Source organism: Artibeus jamaicensis, unplaced genomic scaffold (assembly GCF_021234435.1).
Source record: "Artibeus jamaicensis isolate MK-2021 breed Jamaican fruit bat unplaced genomic scaffold, CSHL_Jam_final scaffold_286, whole genome shotgun sequence".
NCBI classification, from domain to species: domain Eukaryota; kingdom Metazoa; phylum Chordata; class Mammalia; order Chiroptera; family Phyllostomidae; genus Artibeus; species Artibeus jamaicensis.
Window position 1 is genome coordinate 4,765,159 of NW_026522034.1, and position 20,587 is coordinate 4,785,745.

General features: G+C 38.3%; 1 protein-coding gene across 5 annotated transcripts in view; it reads right to left on the reverse strand.

Annotated features, from left to right (window-relative positions):
• NEO1 (neogenin 1) overlaps positions 1 to 20,587 on the reverse strand; it is a 240,607-nt gene that overhangs the window by 153,353 nt on the left and 66,667 nt on the right. For all 5 annotated transcript variants that reach the window (XM_037134533.2, XM_037134530.2, XM_037134529.2 and 2 more), the window contains exons 2-3: positions 12,756 to 13,073; positions 6,264 to 6,539 (exon numbers count right to left, since the gene is read on the reverse strand). In XM_037134533.2, the coding sequence (XP_036990428.2) occupies positions 6,264 to 6,539; positions 12,756 to 13,073 (594 nt within the window). The remainder of the gene's footprint in view (positions 1 to 6,263; positions 6,540 to 12,755; positions 13,074 to 20,587) is intronic.

Sequence of the window (20,587 nt, forward strand, 5' to 3'; positions counted from 1 at the left end):
GTCATTCTCCCCATTCACAGTGACATCATAAGAGGTTGACTTTCCTTCCCCATATCTGTGCATTACTTCTGAAAATCCTTCTGAGTTTCATCTTTAGTTTGGTTCACTCAGTCTGTTGATCCTTTGGCTGTATAACAGTGCAGCCATCAGGCTACCACTATATGTGTGTTCATGTTATATAGTTCCTTAAGGATATATGAAAAAGCCACACTCTTATGAAGAAAAGATGGGGTTCTCTAAGTTTTGATGGTGTGATATTTCCAGTGTTAAGTTTTGAGGGGGGAAAAGAAAACATTCTCAGTCAAAGAGAGGTGACTCTTGTCCCCATATTCTTAGGGAAAGATGTCTTATAGTCATGGCAACAACCACCATATCTGGCTTTAAAGTTGTGCATGAAACAATGATAGCCCTGTAGCCATGGTAACAAATAAAAACTGTCTAACAGACCAGTAACAATCCATTTCAGTGAACATGCTTTGAGAGCCAACCAATCAGTGATAGCCACAGGTTTAAAAGTCAACAGGTTATTCAGCAATAGAATCACCTGCTTCTCAGACTGACATTAACTTGTTCTCACCTCTGTCATCAACCACAAAACACGCTTCTCTGACTAGCATTGATCTATCCATCCTTCTAACCAAAAAACAATGTCTTCTCAAAATTCCATAGAAGATTGGAAGTTTGCATTATTCAAGAAGACTATGTTTCTGAAGTAAAAAGATTAAAAAAAAACAAGTAAATGAAAGTATATACTGTGCTCATTAACAGAGAGAATTAAATCATTAAATATCTATACTACCTAAAACAATCTATATATTCAACACAACTGCTACCAAAATACCAACAGAGTATTTCACAGAACTAAAACAAATACATAGAACCACAAAAGACACTGAATAGCCACAGCAATCTTGAGAAAAAAAGAACAAAGTTGGAGGCCTCACCACTATCGATATCAAATTATACAACAAATCTATAGTAATCAAAACAGCATGGTACTGGCATGAACACAGACACAGAGATCAACAGACCAGAACAGAAAGCCCAGAAATAAACCCACACCTATGTAGCTCAATTAATTCAAGGCAAGTACATTCAAGAGAATAAAGATAGTTCATTCAATAAGTGCTGCTGGGAAAACTGGACAGATACATACAAAAGAAAAATGAAACTAGACCACCTTGTTATATCATCTACAAGAATGAACTCAAAATTGAAGACTTAAATGTATGACTCAAAATCATAGAACACCTAGAAAAAAACATAGGCAATCAAATCAGACATTTCTTTTAGCAGTGTTTTTCCTGATAGATCTCCTCAGGCAAGAGAAACAAAATTAAAGAAATGGAACTACATCAATCTAAACAGTTTTTGCACAGCACAGGAAACCATCAACAGAACAAAAAGACAACCTACTGAACAGCGTATTTGCCAATGATACATCCAATAAGGGGTTAATATCTAAAACTTATACAAAACTCATACAACTAAACACCAAAAAAACAAACAATACAATTAAAAATTGGCAGAGAACTTGAATAGACACTTCTCCAAGGAGGACATACAGAGGCCCAATAGACATATGAAAAGATAATCAACATCATTAGCCACTAGAGAAATGCAAATATCAAAACCACTGAGATATCCCTTCACACTTGTCAGAATGGCCACCATCAATAAACCCACAAACAACACATGATTGAGAAGATGTGGAGAAAAGGGAACCCTAGTGCACTGCTGGTGGGAATGCAGACTGGTGCAGCCACTGTGGAAAGCAGTATGGAGGGCGAGTCCTCAAGAAATTATAGTTGAAACTACCTTAAAACCCAGTGATTCCACGACTGAGTATACATCAAGAAACCCCAAACACTAATTTGAAACAATATATGCACCCCTATGGTATTTATAATAGCCAAGATATGTAAACAACCCAAGTGTCCACCAAGAGAGGAGTGAATAATAAAGAGGGGGTACATATATACAATGGATCTTACTTGTCCAGCAAACACTATGAAATCTTCCCATTTGTTGACAGCATGCATGGACCTAGATGGTATTATACTAAATGGAGTCAGTCAGAGAAAGAAAAACACCATATATCTCACTTATATGGGGAATCTAAAGAACCAAATAAACAACCAAAATTGAAACAGACCCAGGGAGAGCAGGCTGATGGTTGTTAGAGTGGAGGGGGTTGGGGGACTAGGTGGAAAAGGTGAAGGAATTGATAGGTACAGATGGGTAGTTACAAATAGCCAGAGGGATCTCAAGTACAGCATAGGGAATATGAGAGGAGACCCCCCCAAACCCTGGAATTATCTTACAATTGGCCCCTTGTAGCACAGGCTTCTCCCACTAGATGAGTGTTCTAGGAACCCATCTGTATCAGTGTACCAGCTGGCACTGTTGTGAGAGGATGCATTTTTTTTTGCAGTGAATTTTTTTGCAGACTTTTTCAATGTGTTTCCCCATTTCATGATGGGTGGTTTGTGAGCACATCTGCCCACACCAAGCTGAGTGTTCAGCAGCTTTTGACCAAAAACAGCATGACCCCCATGTACGACCCTCCCTATTTACCAGATCTCACCCCAAACAACCTTTTTTGTTTCCTTGGATGAGGAAAGGCCTCAAAAGCAAACATTTTGCCAGTGTGGAAGAGGTGAAGCAAAAAACAGCAAATGCACAAACAGGCATCAAAAACTGATGAGTTCAACACTGTTTTGAGCAGAAAACATCTTGATAGGTATGCTGCATTAATGGACAATAGTGTGACGGTGACTGAAGTTTAAATATGTAAGAATACACAATTTTTTATAAATAAGTTCCATTTTGGGTGTATTTCCTCTTGTATAGCTGATAATATTGTAATAACTATCTATGGTGCCTGGTGGGCACTGAGAATACCAGCAGGAAGACTTTGTAAAGTATATGACTACCTAATTGCTATGCTATACACCTGAATGTAATACAAAATAATATAGAATGTAACTGTAATTGAAAATTAAAGAAAGAAACTGCCCTTTACAGAGGTAAAAACAGTAGAATATCAGCAATTTATTGTGGGTTATTATGTTTCAACCAAAAATAATTCATGTCATATTTTAATCATCACCAAAAAAAGTTCTGGGTTTTTTAATGCTAATCTAAAAAATAAACTTGTTTAGCATTTTACTAATATTAATGTACGTGTTACAAATTGGTAATTAGAAAATAGTCATGGATATGTAAAATACTGCACAGGGAATATAGTCAGTAATATTGTAATAAGTATTATATGTAGGCATTGGAAATACTAGGGGGATACTTTGTAAAGTATATGATTATCCAACCTCACTGATGTACTCCTAAAACTAATACAAAATAATACTGAATATAAATAAACTGTAATTGAAAAATAATAGTCCAATACATGTTGTTTTTTTAAAAGACTGTGCTGGATGGACAAGCAAAGCTCTCCTGACTAAGTCAACAAAACATTCCACGCTTCGTTTTGGCTGCAGATCTCAGGGGGAGGCCTGTCCTTCGGCCCTGCGCACCTCGTTTGCTAGGACCCAGTCTGGAGGACCTGCCTGAGTGTTTCCCTGGGTATAGAGAAAAACGGAACTGTGCCATGTAAAAGGAAGTCAAGTAGTAGGCTGGAAGACATCGCTATCTGACAGAAGTTTTCTATTTTTTTTAACCTTGAGTTATTTAGCGAGATTTAATTGGGTTTTGATAGAAACAAACAAATTTGAACAAATATGTACCAGCCTCTACCCGCCAGTTACCATTCTTAGCATCAGACAAAAATTCCTTGTCCCCTTTGAGTTTACATTCTAACAGAGGGAGAAACAACAAATAAAAGATGGAAGTATGTCACACATGATATGTTCTGAAGTAAAATGAAGGGGGAGGGAGAAAGCACCAGGGTTAAGGGGCAGGGGGCGGGAGTGGAAGATTGTTGTCTTAAAGAGTGGTCAAGAAAGGCTTCCCTGATGAAGTCATATTTGAGCACAGAGGTAAGTCAGGCAGATGAGGGGAGAGGATTAGAAAAAAATGACAAGCAGAAAGGCCCAAAAGCATGATCGTGTTTGCAGTGCTTTTTAAATTGAAATATTTTACTGTTTATGCTATTACAGTTGTCCCAATTTGTTCCCCCTCTACCCAGCCTGCCCCCCACTCCCTACCCCATTGACTGTGCAAGTGGGAGGGAGGCTGGGGGGAGGGGGAACACATATACGTTCTTCGGCTAATCCATTCCTCTTCTTTCAGCCAGTCCCTACCACCTTCCTCCCCCATTATAGCCATCAGTCTGTTCCATGTTTCCATGCCTCTGGTTCTATTTTGCTCATCAGTTTGTTTTGTTCATTAGATTCCTTGTAGGTGAGATCATATGGTATCTGTCTCATTGACTGGCTCATTTCACTCTGCATAGTAGTAATCTCCAGTTCCATCCATGCTGTCTCAAAAGGTAAGAAGTTCCTTTTTCACTGCTGTGTAATATTCCATCGTGTAAATGCACCATAGTTTTTTTGATCCACTCATTTACTGATGGGCACGTAAAGCTGTTTCCAAATCTTGGCTCTTATAAATAGTGCTGTTATGAACATAGGGATGTATATATTCTTTTGAATTGATGTTTTGTGATTCTTAAGGTATATTCCCAGCAGTGGTATTACTGGGTCAAAAGTCAGTTCCATTTTTAATTTTTTTAAGGAAATTCCATACTGTTTTCCAGTGGCTGTACCAGTCTGCATTCCTACCAACAATGCAATAGGGTTACCTATTCTCCACATCCTCGCCAGCACTTGTTTATTTATCAATGATGGCCATTTTGGCAGGTATGAGGTGATATCTCACTGTGGCTTTAATTTGCATCTCTCTGATGGCTAATGATGTTGACCATTTTTTTCATATGTCTATGGGCCACCTGTATATCCTCCCCAGAGAAGTGTCTGTTCAAGTCCTTTGCCAATATTTTGATTGGATTGTTTTGTTCCTGGTAGTAAGTTATAAAGTATTTTATATCTCTTGAAGATTAAACTCTTATCTGATGTATCCCTGGTAAATACGTTCTCCCATACAGTGGGTTCCCTTTCAATTTTGATGATGTGGAGTGTTTTAGAAATATAAGGTGGTCACAATCGCAGAGTAAGGAAGTGAAAAGTATGAGATGTAAGAAGAAAAATGGGGGAGGGAGGTGGCATGAATTTTATATATAAAGCCTTGCAGGTGAAGGATGTTAAGATTTGTTCTGAGATGGGGAACCAATATGAGGTTTCGAGCAAAGATGTGACAAGGATCTAATACATGTTTTGAAGATAACCCTGCTGCTGAGCTGAGAATACACTGGGATAGGAATGACAAGGGTAAAGATGATGATGACAAAGAAAGAAACTACATTTAAAATATCAGTTTGAGAATCATCAGGAACACCATCAAGAGTCCCTGCCCATCATCATATTAGTCTCATTTTGCAAGCCAATCCATAGGCTAAAAATATTCCTATGTAGTCATCATATATAAAACCTATCCATCCTATATAGGGATGGTCCAATTATATTCACAAACACATAAAATAAGAAATGTGAAGTGAATCAGGCACCTAGCAGTGGGAACAGGAGCTGAAAGATCATGAAACATCAATAGGGGAGAAACGACAGTGAGCTACAGGTGAGAGAAAGTGATGAGTAAGAAGTTACACAGCTGAGAAAAGACACACAAAACAGATTATGAGGAAAGCCAGTAGAAGCAGAGAGAATGAGAACTTGCAAAGAGAAGGAAAGAGGAGCTGGGTTTACATTAAAATGGGTGAGCATTATAAATATTCGGGAACTCTTGCTTACCAGTCTCAAGAGCTGCTGTAGTAACCACTCTGCCTATTTCTTGTATAAACTAGCCTGAGCAAGTTTCTAATTCTTACAAGTAAAAAGACCTAACTATAAAAAGTATTCTATTATAGGCAAGAACAGAACTCAAAGATGTATCCTGCTGTGGGTAAGCCTGACCAGAAAAACACAGAGCTAATGTTTCTTTAGTCAAAAAGAATACAATAGATACTGAATATACATTATTTCTTGATAAATTTTTACTGACAAATGCATTAACTTAAGTACAGATCTTTCTCATATGCCTTCTTCTTTTCCCTCCTTCTAAGAAATTGAGACTCCTTATGCCGACACTAATATGTCACATATTTAACATTGTTTATTAAACAATTCTAACAGAACAAATTTTACCCATCAATGAATATAAAACCATCAGCCCTGGTAGTAAATGAATACCTGGAAGAACTTTTAATTCAGCTTCATCACTATACTTTGGCGGCCCACCACTTCCAACTATGCAGCGGTAAAGTCCCCCATCCCCTTCAGTCGCATTGCTGACAACCAGCGTCCCGCTTGGAAGTTTGATGACTCTGCCATCCAGAGGAAGAGGCTCCCTGTTCCGTTCCCATCTCACAAACGGGGCCAAATCTGCATTAACTTCACAATTGAGAACTGCACTGTTCCCAGCATAAACTGAAGAAGGTTCTGGTTGGCTGGCAAATCTTGGAAGACCTGGACAATAAAAGAGAAAATAAAATGTAGTTAAACACTATGTTAAAATGTAGTCATGGGGACCAGAAGCAAGTGGGCCCATGAGACCACAAGTATGACTGAACCAGGGTCAAGAAGGAGATTCATGAGTCAGGAAATTTGCTACACACAGGATTGCAAATCAAACTAGTAAATGTACTAAGGACACTTGGAGTCAGATTCCCCACCATGAGAGAAGCATGGCACAATTATGGAAAAGAAGAAGGGCTGGATAAACCCCAGGGTACTGGACTAGAACAGAGGTATCAGTGTAAATAAACTTAGGGTTTTATAGAATTATACACATACAAATATAAAGAGGTATATACATATGAAAAACATATACATTTTATATACATACACAGTACGTTCATCTGTTCAGAGTCCAGAATCAATGTCACTGCAGTGGAAATGAGTATATATGGTGACTCGATCTTGATTTTTAAATACCATTACCCAATACAAGTAACCAATGTCCCTTGGAGAAATGGCTGATTCTAGGACTGGAATGGGGAAAGTGCAAGATGAGCTTGGAATGTCTTGTGAGAAAAAAAGGAAGAAGTATCCAAAGAACAATATGGGTAAATCAGACTGAGGGGAGTTTTTCCTTTGCCTAAATCTGGGATAATGAATCATAAATGGATGCTAAAACTAGTAGGTGAAAGTTGAATGAGGAAGAGGATATTTATAGAATATCAAATTATCTCTTCCCCAAATTAATAAAAGTACTATTAAGTTTACAGTGGAGAAACATAGCATAGAGCACCTTGACTAAAAATGAAAGTCAGCATTACCAATAATGGAACATAACATGCTTCCTGATGAGATGCACCAAGAACAGAGCATCACTATGGTACTCCTCCCAGAGATGCAAGACCTGAAGCTATTCATAGAAGAAAACCAGAACAACCAAAATGAGACAAGGAAAAAGAACAATGGTCTGAAGTTGAAAGAGTCTAAAGAGACAACTAATTACTAAGTAAAATATGTAATCCTGGACCAGAAAGGTAAAGAAGTGGGGATAAGTTTCTGCTTTTGTTTTTTCCCTTGCTTTTTTGCTATTAAAAACAAGATAAGCAGTAAAATTTGAATGGCATCTATAGATTAAATGATAGTATTGTATTAATGTTAATTTCCTAAAAATCAATGGACTGTTATTTAGGAGAATGTCCTTATTTTATAAAAAGCTTCTGCACGGCTAAAGAAAACAGCATTAAAATGAAAAGAAAACCAACTGTATGCGAAAATATATTTGCCAATGACACTTCAGACAAGGGTTTGATCTCTAAAATATATAAGGAACTCACACGACTCCACTCCAGGAAGATAAACAACCCAATCAAAAAATGGGCAAAAGACCTGAACAGACACTTCTCCAAGGAGGACATACAAAGAGCCCAGAGACATATGAAAGGATGCTCAGCATCACTAGCTATCAGAGATGCAAATTAAAACCACAATGAGATACCATTTCACACCAGTCAGAATGGCCATCATAAACAAATCAACAAACAAGTGCTGGTGAGGATGTGGAGAAAAGGGGACCCTAGTTCACTGTTGGTAGGAATGCAGACTGGTGCAGCCACTGTGGAAAACAGTATGGAATTTCCTCAGAAAACTAAAAATGGAACTGCCTTTTGACCCAGGAATTCCACTGCTGGAATTATATCCTAAGAATCCTGAAAAACAAATCCAAAAGAACCTATGCACCCCAATGGTCATAGCAGCACAATTCACAATAGCTAAGTGCTGGAAACAGCCTGAGTTCCCATCAGTATATAAGTGGATTAAAATACTGTGGTACATTTACATGATGGAATACTATGCAGCAGAAAGAAAGAAGGAGCTCCTACCCTTTGTGACAGCATGGATGAACTGGAGAGCATTATGCTAAGTAAAATAAGCCACGTGGTGAAAGACAAATACCATATGATCTCACCTTTAAGTGGAACCTAATCAACAAAACAAACAGGCAAGCAAACTATAACCAGAGACATGGAAATTAAGAACAAACTGACAGTAACCAGAGAGGAGGTGGAAGGGGATAATAGAGGAAAAGGGGGAAGGGTTTTCAGGAACATGTATAAAAGACACATGGACAAAACCAAGGGTGGGGTAGGATCAGAGGAGGGAGGTGGGGATGGCTGGGGTGGGGGAAGTAGTGGGGGGAAAATGCAAACGACTGTACTTGAACAACAATTTTAAAAAAAGAAAATATATACATAAGTATTTAGGTACCTTCTGTAATTTACTCTTAATAGTTCAGAAAAAACACCCAGAAAAAATTTATTTGGGTATATGCATATTTGGGGGGTGTGATAAGGCAGATGTGGTAAAATGTTGACAATCAGGTAATCTGAGTGAAGACTAATGGGATTTCTTGGTTTCATTCTTGCAATGATTCCATAAGTTTGAAATTGCTTAGAAATAAAATATTAACAAAAAAATTAAGTCATAAATACCCTACACACGCCACAGAATGCAATGGTTGAGAGCATGAGTTGTAGAGTCATGTAACCTGCATTTGAATCCCAGCTGCACCGCCTCACTGGTGACTGTGTAGTGCTGGGAAGTCACTTAACCTCTAAGTCTGTTTCTTCATTAGTGAAGTGAGAAGAGTTACAGGCCTCAGAGTTGTTAAAAAGGTCGAACGCTTAACTAATTAAATACATGACAAATTCACGTGTAGCATACTGCCTGGCACATAATTACTCAACAAATGTAGCGACTATTACTAAAATTAATGTCTAAGAGTGACTGAAATGCTCAGAATATAACAAAATGTTTCTTTAAAGAATAACATATTAAATTATGAGAAACAAGTATATGTCTTCTAGTTTTATGATGGTTAATTAATCCACATGTAAAAATACACATTTATAGTTTGTCCAGCTGTGCTAAAAATATTTAAAATTTTTTGATTTAAGGGAATTTTTGAAGAAAGGAAATAAAGATAAAATTAACAAAATTCCCAGTTTTCAGAAACCAGAAAATTAAAAAGAAATTAACAAAAACACGCAGATATTAACAAAGAAGGGAAAAAAGGAATCTGGAATAAAATCAAGAGCTAGTTCCATTTTTTAAAAAGTCAAAAAATTCTTTCTACTTAAGTCTCATTAAAATGAGTAATTTAAAAAAACCTAAACCCACAACAACATATGGGGAGTCAGCAGACAGAAATTTCAGAAAGTTTCTGAGTCGAGAAAGCAGATGCAGGAACTAAAAACTGACACTGAGGCAGAAAGCGCTGCAGCTTCCCGTGCTCGGAAGCAGGCGGCCAGTTTGTCCTGCTGCCTTGGAAGAACTGTAGGGGAAAAGAGAGTGGGAAGGGGGCTGCCAAGAAAAAATTACAATGTCTCTATTTAGACCACCCAACTGCCCATCTAGCAGTTCAAAACACTCCCAGTCAGGGTAATGTCCAAGCAGTAAAACAAGATTTTCTGCTGTGGAGAAATGAGACAGCCCAGAGAAAAAGACCTCTTGTATTTAATTCTATGACCTGTCTACTTAGTGTTCTTTCAAAAATTCCCCTTCTTGATTGACTGACTGGCCATAATCTGTTTCTGTTGCTTTGCATCACAGACCTTTAAATGAATAGTCTTTTAGAATGGTAATTTGGCCGTATTCCTTTTTTTTAAAAAGCTGTACTGAGATACAATTTATACAGTATAAAATTTACCATTTAAAGTATACAATTCAATGGTTTTAGTATATGCACAGAGTTCTGCAACAATGACCATATTCTGATTTTTTAGAACATTTTCATCATATCCCCCCAAAAACCTTGAACTCACTTGCAGCATTCCCCATACCTTTTCTCCCTCGCCGCCCCCCAATATCCTTATCTCCCTTCATTCTTAGCCCTAGAAAACCACCAATCTACCTTTTGGCTCTGTATTTGCCTATTCTGGATTTCATACATATGAAGTCATTAACTAGGTAGTCCTTGGTGACTGGCTTCTTCAGGTCAGCATAATGTTTTTAAGACATCTATCTTGCAATATATATCAACTTCATTCCTTTTCATTGCCAAGTAATACTCCATGTACGAATACACCACATTTTGGTTACCCATTCTTCACTTGATAGACACGGTCATTGTTTTTACTTTCTAACTATTATGAACAAGCTGCTATAAACATTTATGCACAAACTGTTGTGTGAACATGCCTTTTCATTCTCTTGGGTACCAGATACCTAGAAATGGAACTGCTCAGTCATATGGTAACTCTATGGTTAACATTTTGAGGAAATGTCAAATGGTTCAGTGCTCTTTTTAAATTACACACTCTCACACACACACACCAAGTATCCCCTATGATACAGCAAGTAGCAGATTACTGTGTTCAGTGATCTATCCCACAGAAATAAATATTTGTAAAAGGCCATTCATTATAGAATTATCTGCCCTCTCAGTCTTTATCCATGTAAACTGTTCCTCAAAAGGAGAATCTTTAGATAATTCACAGTGTATCTATAAATGAATATGATATAACTACTAAAAAGAACTATTATTCTCTCAGTATTTTTCCTCCTGATACCCAGGCCAAAGAATTTATCATCTTGTATTAAAATTACCTGTTTACTTAAATATTAGGTAAAAAAAAAAAGTTAACAGGAAGAATGAACAAACTTAGCAGAGGAGAAGAAAGAGAGGAAAAGGTAGAAGACAGCCTTACTAGGCAGTGGGGAAGCCATGAGCAAAAGCCAGAGGCAGAGACGGAAGGGGATTGAAAACATTTGGTACTGCCAAAACTTAAAATGCTGTGATGGTGATGGAGGCAGAGGGTGAAGTGATAAGAAATAAAGTGGGAGAAGTGGAAGCCAGATCATGAAAGAGGCCTTAAGGAGTTTAGAGTCACCTCATGTCGCTACTAGAGTCACCAATGGGTGAGACACAGAGCTCTGACCAGTGTGGAGACGGACCGGTGGAGGAAAAGGGTTATGTAGCAGGCAGTTACAAGGCTGTGGTGAGGGATGATGAGTAGCCTCAGGAAGGATATATGAATCAAGTACAGAGAAAGCAGAATTCACTGGATTTGGTGATTGGATACAGGGTACAGCTGAAAGGAAGCAGTTCTGGTATATACTACAAAAATAGTAAAGGGTAAGAACATCAGTGATAAACAGGAGCATTATAGGGGCAGTCATGATGCCAACTTATTTATCAATAAGTTGGAGAAAGCTTGGCAAAAAGATTTTAAAAATAAGAAGAAAAGATAGGTTGTCTGAAGAACTGACTTTTAAAAAAATTCTTCCATTCTCAATGTTTAATTATGGAATAACTGCAGCAGCCTTACATCACATTCAAGTACAACTTTGAGTATTTTGCTCCGAAGAGGAAAAGAGCCATCCTGCTCTGAATGAACGAGCAAACACACCCCGGAGCGAGCACAGCACGGGGGCCAGGGGCTGCAGTGGGGAGGAGATGGGAAACTAGTCTCGGCCATTTTCCTTTTTCGCATGCCAGCATTTAACCAAGGTGACGATAAATATAAGACTTAAAGACAATACAATTTTTGTACAGTGTGAAATTTAACAAAAACTAAAAGTATTTCATCTGGTTTTCAGGTGAAGAAACCCTGATCTGAGGAATGCCAGTGTCTACTACAAAACAAGGATGACTTACGTGGGAACCACATCTTACTCTTCTGAAGTCTTAATTTTTCTTACATTTTCCATCATTCTTCAAATGAGAATGCTCTAAAGTAAATGTTTCTCTCCTTAAAACTTTGTTCTTTACCTTAATATAGATAGCCTACAGATTTTCCAATAATTTATCCAATTAAATCTCACTTCCTTGGTTAAGTCATCATTCTGGCTCTACTTTGAGTTTTATAAAGCCATACTAAATAGTTATGCTGAGCAGGACAAAAGTTAGCAACTAAAGTGACTCAATTTCCCCACATAAGCTCCTCTGTCACTTCCAAGTTACAAAGAAAAAAAACAAGAACTGGTTCAGCACTTCTGATAGCAACCTTAAGCCACCTAAATGGTTAGAATGTGGGGAAATGCTATAGTTTATTCTCTATAGCACTGAACATGTCCTATACCATACATGGTCAACTGACACTTGTTAAATAAGTGTATCGTCTGCTGTTAGCAGTTAAATGAAAAGTTTAGGATAATACTGCTTTTATTAAAATTTACCCTTTATAAAACTTTGAAAACACAAATAAATTACTTAACAAAACTTACCTGCTACTGTGAGCTTGGCTGTTCTACTGACAATAGTTCCAAGACTCTCAACGGTGGCCACGCACTGATAATAACCTTCATCAGGTTTATTGTGTTTGGAATGCACCACATTGCTGATAAATAAAGACCCGTCTGGGAGAAGCTGGCGTCGATCATCTGATACCAAGTTCAGAAATGTTCCATCTTTTTTCCACTCAATTTTTGGAGAGGATTCCGAATATGCTGAACAGTTTAATACAACAGAAGAGCCTCTAACTGACAGTGTGTCCACTGGCTCCGCCAGAAAATAAAATGGAGTGAATGTTCGAATGCTGGATCCTACAAAAATAAAAGAAAAAGAACAAAGTTATCCAAAACTTTCTTCTACTATTTCTGTTAAAAAAATGTCCAAAATTATTTATAAATAGTTATGCTTTTTAGGTGTGATACATAAATAGTCATTTCACTATGAATATCTAATAAATAAAATTCATTTTTCATTAGGAAATCAAAAATTGACACATTTAGAAGAATGATCCAAGATGGTGGCAGAGGCGGTGAATGTTACCACTCATCTCCTTCAGGGTCCAAACTGAAATTACAACTGAACTTTACAACAATCAAACTCAGTAACCAACTGAAGACTAGCTTTAAAAAGTCTTATAACCAAGGATCTAGAGAAGAAGCCACCCTGAGACTGGCAGGAAGGGCAGAGACGCACAAAGGGCTGGCCATCTCGGCTGCAAATGTCCCGCGTGAGGAGTGAGGGCTATCAACCCCAGGCTCCTCAGCCTGAGCACCAGGGCTGGAAAGGGGTTGTGGCCTGTGGTGAAAGCTTTCTTCAAAGACTCTTGAGGAGGTCCGGGTAGACTAGAGGAGAAACGGAGTTGTATGGCTCTGAAGTGGAGTCCCTTTCCCCTCTGCACATCTGATGGATGCCACTATTCCCATGCAAAACCCTCCCTCCACATGGCTAAATGTTCATCTGTCTGGACCTGAAAATCCTACTGCCCTCACCCTAATAACTTCGAGACCCTACCCACCACAAAGGTCCATGGGCACCCAATGGGTGGTGGCTGGCCTTAGAGCATCCTGAGATTTATGTTGAGTGGCCTCAGATCCAGCACTGATGCCAAGGTTGAATGTGTTATCAATGTCATGAATACCACCCGCTCCTACCTGGTGACTCACTGAGACCTACCTCACACAACTCGAATACCAGCAGAAGCTGCTTCATTGGTTGAGCCTACCAGACAGCCTGCAGGCGAAGGGTAATCTAAGCACTCTGACCTTTTGCTGACCTCTCCCTGGCTCTGTACTGGTGGAAGAAAACCTTGGTGTGCAGGGTGGCCCCTTTCATGCACATCCAGGCCCAGCAGAGGCACTCCCAAGAGTCCCTAGAACTAAACCCACTGGTAGGCTTCAGACCAACCACATCAGTGCATGATCCGATTAACTCCACAAGTGGCACACAAAGATCTCAGTAGGTACCAGGCACTGATGGGGCCAACTCCATTTCATGACGTTAGCCCCTGCACAGAAGCTTATACACAGTGGCAGGAATGGAGCCCCAGTCAGCCAGCCCAGGACCAACCCCCCAATGAATGGGCAAAGAGCAATCAAGACTAAACCTACAAAAGGAGAGCTCACATAACACACATGAGACATTTCTGGAGCACCTTGCTTGGGTGATCAGGGATACTGCACTACTTGGTATGCCCTCCATACCAAGACTGGAAGGCATAGCAGATCTACCTAATGTACAAAAACTAATTCAGAAAGGCAGCTAAAATGGGGAGATAAACAGACATATAAGATAAACAGACATATAAAAACAGATAAATAAAAAAAAACAAGATAAATCTCCAGAAAAAGACCTAAATAAAATAGGCAAGCAATCTACCAGAGTTAATAATAGTTATAAGGATGCTCAAGAAATGCAGGCAAATAATACATGAACTCAGTGAGAACTGAAATAAAGAGATAGTAAACATAAAAAATTATATGTACGAACCTTAAAAAAGAACCAGTAAGTAATAAAGAACACAATGATCTGAAATGAAGAATATACTAGAAAAAAACCAACAGCAGGTTAGATGAAGCAGAGGATAAAATCAATGATTTGGAAGATAAGATAGCAGAAAACATTGGATCAGAACAGCAAAAAGAAAAAGGAATTTAAAAAAAGCAAGGAAAGTCTAAGGGCCTCTGGGACAACATGAACCACAACAACATCTGCGTAAGAGGGGTACCAAAAGGAGAAGAGAAAGAGCAAGGGATTGAAAACCTACTTGAAGAGATGATTATTGGAAACTTCACTAAGCTGGTGAAGAAGAAAGACCCACAAGTCCAACAAGCACAGAGAGTCCTAAACAAGATGAACCCAAAGAGGCCACACCAAAAATACATCACAATTAAAATAGCAAAGGTTAAAGACAAAAAGAAAAATTGAAAAGCAACAAGAAAAGAGAGTTTACCTACAAAGGGAGCTCTAATAAGACCGTTAGCAAATTTCTCAACAAAACATTTCAGGCCAAAAGGGACTGGCACCAGAAATTTAAAGTGATGAAAGCCAAGAATGTGTGATTAAGACAACTCTATCCAACAAAGCCATTGTTTAAAATTGAAGGAGAAAGAAAGACCTTTCTAGACAAGAAAAAGCTAAAGAAGTTCACCACCAACAAACCAATATTACAAGAAATGTCAAAAGGACTTCCTGAAGGAGGATGAAGAGGAGGGGGAAGGAGCACAGAGAAGAAGTGCAAGAGGATGAGGGAGGGAAGAAGAGGGGAGAGAAGGAACATAATTATAAAGAATAAAGTGCAGCCAAGATGGAGGCATATGTAAATACACTTTGCCTCTTCACACAACCAAAAGGACAACAACAAATTAAAAAACAAATAACCAGAAATGACAGAACATCAAACTGTATGAAGTCCAACAACCAAAGAGTTAAAGAAGAAACATTCATCCAGACTGGTAGGAGGGGCAGAAAAGACTTGCAGCAAAGCGGCAGCTAGAGGACTGGGAAGGTGAGGCAGCAGCTAGTGGAATGGGCTGCCCCACATCTGCCAGAGGATAAAGCAAGAGGAACAACTGAGGAATGAGATACACCACGCAATCCAGGATTCCAATGTGGGGAACCCATGAGGGTTCCAGGGTGGGGAAATAAAGCCTCAAAACCTCTAATTGTAAAAACCTGTGGGGTTGTGGCAGAGGGAGAAATTCCCAGCCTCACAGGAGAGTTCAGTGGAGAGACCAATGGGGTCCTAGAATGTACACAAATCCACTCACCTGGGGATCAGCACCAGAAGGGCCCAACTTGCTTGTGGGTAGTGAGGGAAGTGACTGAAAGCCCACAGAGTCAAGCAAGCAGCATCGTTCCCTCTCAGACCCATCCCCCACATACAGCACCATAATGCAGGGACATGTGTTGCTCTGCCCTGGTGAAAACCTATGGCTCCACCCTTTAATACAGAACAGGTACATGGAGACAACAAAATATGGCCCAAATAAAAGAACAGATCAAAGCTCTAAAAATAGTACTAAGCAATGAAGAGATAGTCAACCTATCAGATGCAGAGTTCAAAACACTGGTAATCAGGATGCTCACAGAAATGGTTGAGTATAGTTGCAAAATTGAGGGAAAAGTGAATGCTATGCAAAGTGAAATAAAGGAAAATACACAGGGAAGCAACAGTGACAGGAAGGAAACTGGGACTTGAATCAATGGTTTAGAGAAGGAAGAAAGAAACATTCAACCAGAACAGAATGAACAAACAAGAATTCCAAAAAAAAAAAAAACAAATGAGGAGAGGCTTAGGAATCTCCAGGACATCTTTAAACGTTCCAACATCCGAATCAGAGGGGTGTCAGAAGGAGAAGAGGAAGAGCAAGAAATTAAAGACTTATTTGAACAAATAATGAAGGAGAACTTCCCCAAACTGGCAAAGGAAACAGGCTTCTAGAAAGTCCACAGAGTCCCAAAGAAGTTGGACCCAAGGATGAACACACCAAGGCACATCATAATTACATTACCCAAGGTTCAAGATAAGGAGAGAATCTCAAAAGCAGCAAGAGAAAAGGAGATAGTTACCTCCTTTGTAGGAGTTCCCATAAGGCCATCAGCTGATTTCTCAAAAGAAACTTTCCAGGCAAGAACGGTCTGGAAAGAAGTATTCCAAGTCATGAAAGGCAAAGACCTACATCCAAGATGACTCGATTCAGCAAAGTTCTCATTTAGAAGTGAAGGGCAGATAAAGTGCTTACAAGATAAGGTCAAGTTAAAGGAGTTCATCATCACCAAGCTCTTATCACAGGAAATGTTAAAGGGACATATCTAAGAAAAAGATGATGATCAAAACTATGAACAGTAAAGTGACAACAAACTCACCAAATAAACTTAAAAAAATAAAAACAAAAACAAACTAAGCAAACATCAGAATCACAGAAACAGGAACAGAATCCCAGAAATGGAGATCACATGGAGGGTTATCAGCATGGAGGGGGAGGGGAGCTAATGAGGAAAAAGGTACAGGGAATAAGAAGCATAAATGGTATGTCCAAAATAGACGGGGGGAAGTTAGGAATAGTATAGGAAGTAGAGAAGCCAAAGAAGTTATATGTACGACCCAGGGACATGAACTGTGGTGGGGGGTGGGGCGGGGAATGCTGGTGGGAGGAGGGGTGTAGGATGGAGGGGAATAAAAGGGAGAAAAAAATGAGACAACTGTCATAGCATAATCAATAAAATACATTTCAATAAAGTACAACATCAACATCATCCATTATTTTAGAATATGCAAAGAATTGATCTGAGATTACTATTTTGACATGGATAAACTACCAAAATTCTCTCATGCTTGCCTTTTCTTTCTTATATTCTTTTCCACTATGCCTTTCTCTAGACAAAATTTAGCTTCTATTGTGTCCAGTTGTTGGGGGTTTATACCACTCCTGTTACGAACCAAATTGTGTTCCCCAAAATACTCAAATTAAAGCCCTAGCCCTCAATGTATTTGGAGACAGAACCATTAAAAAGATAATTATGTTTGCCCTAGCTGGCGTAGCTCAGTGGATTGAGTGTGGGCTGCAAACCAAAGGGTCACCAGTTCAATTCCCAGTCAGGGCACATGCTTGGGTTGCAGGTCAGGTTCCAGGTAGAGGGCGTACGAGAGGCAACCACACACACAGATGTTTCTCTCCCTGTCTTTCTCCTTCCTTTCCCCGCTCTCTAAAAATAAATAAATAAAATCTTAAACAAAAAAAGAGATAATTATGCCTAAATGAGGACACAAAGGTAAAGATCCTAACTGAACAGGCTGGCTGTCCTTATAAAAAGAGAAAGAAATACCAGGGATACAAGTGCACAAAGGCCATGTGAAGACACAGCCAAGGAGAAGCCCCACGAGAATGGACAAATAAGTCTAAAAAAAAGGGAATTAAATGGAAATAAACACATACCTATCAATAATCACTTTAAATGAAAATGAATTAAATGCTTTTGATTAAATTAATCAAAAGACCTATAGGGTAGCTTAATGTATTTTATAAACACAAGACCCGTATAATGCTGTCTACAAGAGGCCAACCTCAGAACAAAAGATACACACAGACTGAGAGTAAAGGCATTGAAAAGGTATCTCGTACAAAGGGAAAGGAAAAAGAAACTGGCATAGCAATACTTTTAACAGACAAAATACACTTTAAAACAAAGGCTATAACAGGAGAAAAAGGAGGTGATACAAAATGATAAAGGAATCAATCCAACAAGAGGATATAACCCTTGCAAACATTTATGCACCCAACATAAAAGAACCGAAATATACAAAGTAAATATTGATGAATATAAAGGGAGAAACTGACAGCAATACAGGGGATTTTATAGCCGCACTGACATCAACAGATAGATCTTCCAGACAGAAAATCAACAATGAGACAGCGGCCTTAAATGAAACACTAGACCTAAAGATTTAATTGATTATCTTCAGAGCATTTTGCCTCAAAGCAGCATAATATACATTCTCTTCAAGTGCACATGAAGCATTTTCCAGAATAGACCACATGTTAGGACACAAAACAGTTCTCAATAAATTTAAGATTGAAATCATTTCAAACATCTTCTTTGAACACAATGGTATGAAACTACAAATCAATGACAAGAAAAAGAACTGAAATCACAAAAACAAATGGAAGCTAAATAACATGTTACTAAACAATGAATGGATTAACAATGAGATCAAGAAAAAATAAAAATATAACGAGACAAGTGAAACTAGAACCAAAATAAAAGTACAAAAATATCAATAAATCAAGATCTGGTTCTTTGAAATAGTAAATAAGATCGAAAAACCTTTATCCAGATTTATCAAAAACAAAAGAGTACCCAAAATATATACAATCTTCCAAAACTGAAATCATAAAGCAACAGAAAATCTGAACAGACTGATGATAACTAACCAAATCTGAGAAATCAAAACTTCTCAAGAAACAGAAGTCCTGCACCCAACGGTTTCATAGGTGAATTTTACCAAACATTCAAAGAACCGACACTTACCTGTCAGAAACTATTCTCAAAAATACAAGAGGAGGAAAGACTCCTAAGCTCATTCTACAAGGCCAACATTATCCTGATTCCAAAACCAGATAAAGACACTACGCAAAGAAAGAAACCTACAGGCCAATATGTCTCATGGACACAAATGCAAAATCTCCAACAAAATATTGATAAACCAAATTCAGCAATACATTAAAATGATTATACACCATGATCAAGTGGGACTTAATCCTGGAATGCAAGAATGGTTCAACATCTATAAATCCATTAACGTGATAAAGAAAAACATGATAAATGACATAAACAAAATGAAAGATAAAAATCATTATATCAGTAGATACAGTTAATTCATTTTACAAAATCCAGCACCTCTCTATAACAACTCTCAGCAAATTGGTTAGAGGGAACATATTTCAACATAATAAAGGCAATATAAGCAAACCCACAGCTAACATCATATTTAACAGCAGGATAAAAGCATTTCCCTCAAGATCAGAAACAAGACAGGGATGTTTACTCTCACCACTCTTACTGAACAACAAAGCTGGAGGTACCACACTACCTGATACTAAATTATACTAGAGTAAGCACAACAGCATGGTACTGGCATAGAAACAGACATAGAGATCAATGCACCAGAACAGAGAGCCCAGAAATAAACCCACACCTATGTAGCTCAATTAATTCAAGGCAAGTACATTCAAGAGAATAAAGATAGTTCATTCAATAAATGGTGCTGGGAAAACTGGACAGATACATACAAAAGAAAAATGAAACTAGACCACCTTGTTATATCATATACAAGAATGAACTCAAAATTGAAGACTTAAATGTATGACTCAAAATCATAGAACACCTAGAAGAAAATATAGGCAATCAAATCTGGCATTTCTTTTAGCAGTGTTTTTCCTGATAGATCTCCTCAGGCAAGAGAAACAAAACTAAAGAAATGGAACTACATCAATCTAAACAGTTTTTGCACAGCAGAGGAAACCATCAACAGAACAAAAAGACAACCTACTGAACAGCGTATTTGCCAATGATACATCCAATAAGGGGTTAATATCTAAAACTTATACAAAACTCATACAACTAAACACCAAAAAAACACAAACAATTCAATTGAAAATGGGCAGAGGACCTGAATAGACACTTCTCCGAGGAGGACATACAGATGGCCAACAGACATATGAAAAGATAATCAACATTACTAGCCACTAGAGAAATGCAAATATCAAAACCACTGAGATATCCCTTCACACCTGTCAGAATGGCTACCATCGATAAACCCACAAAC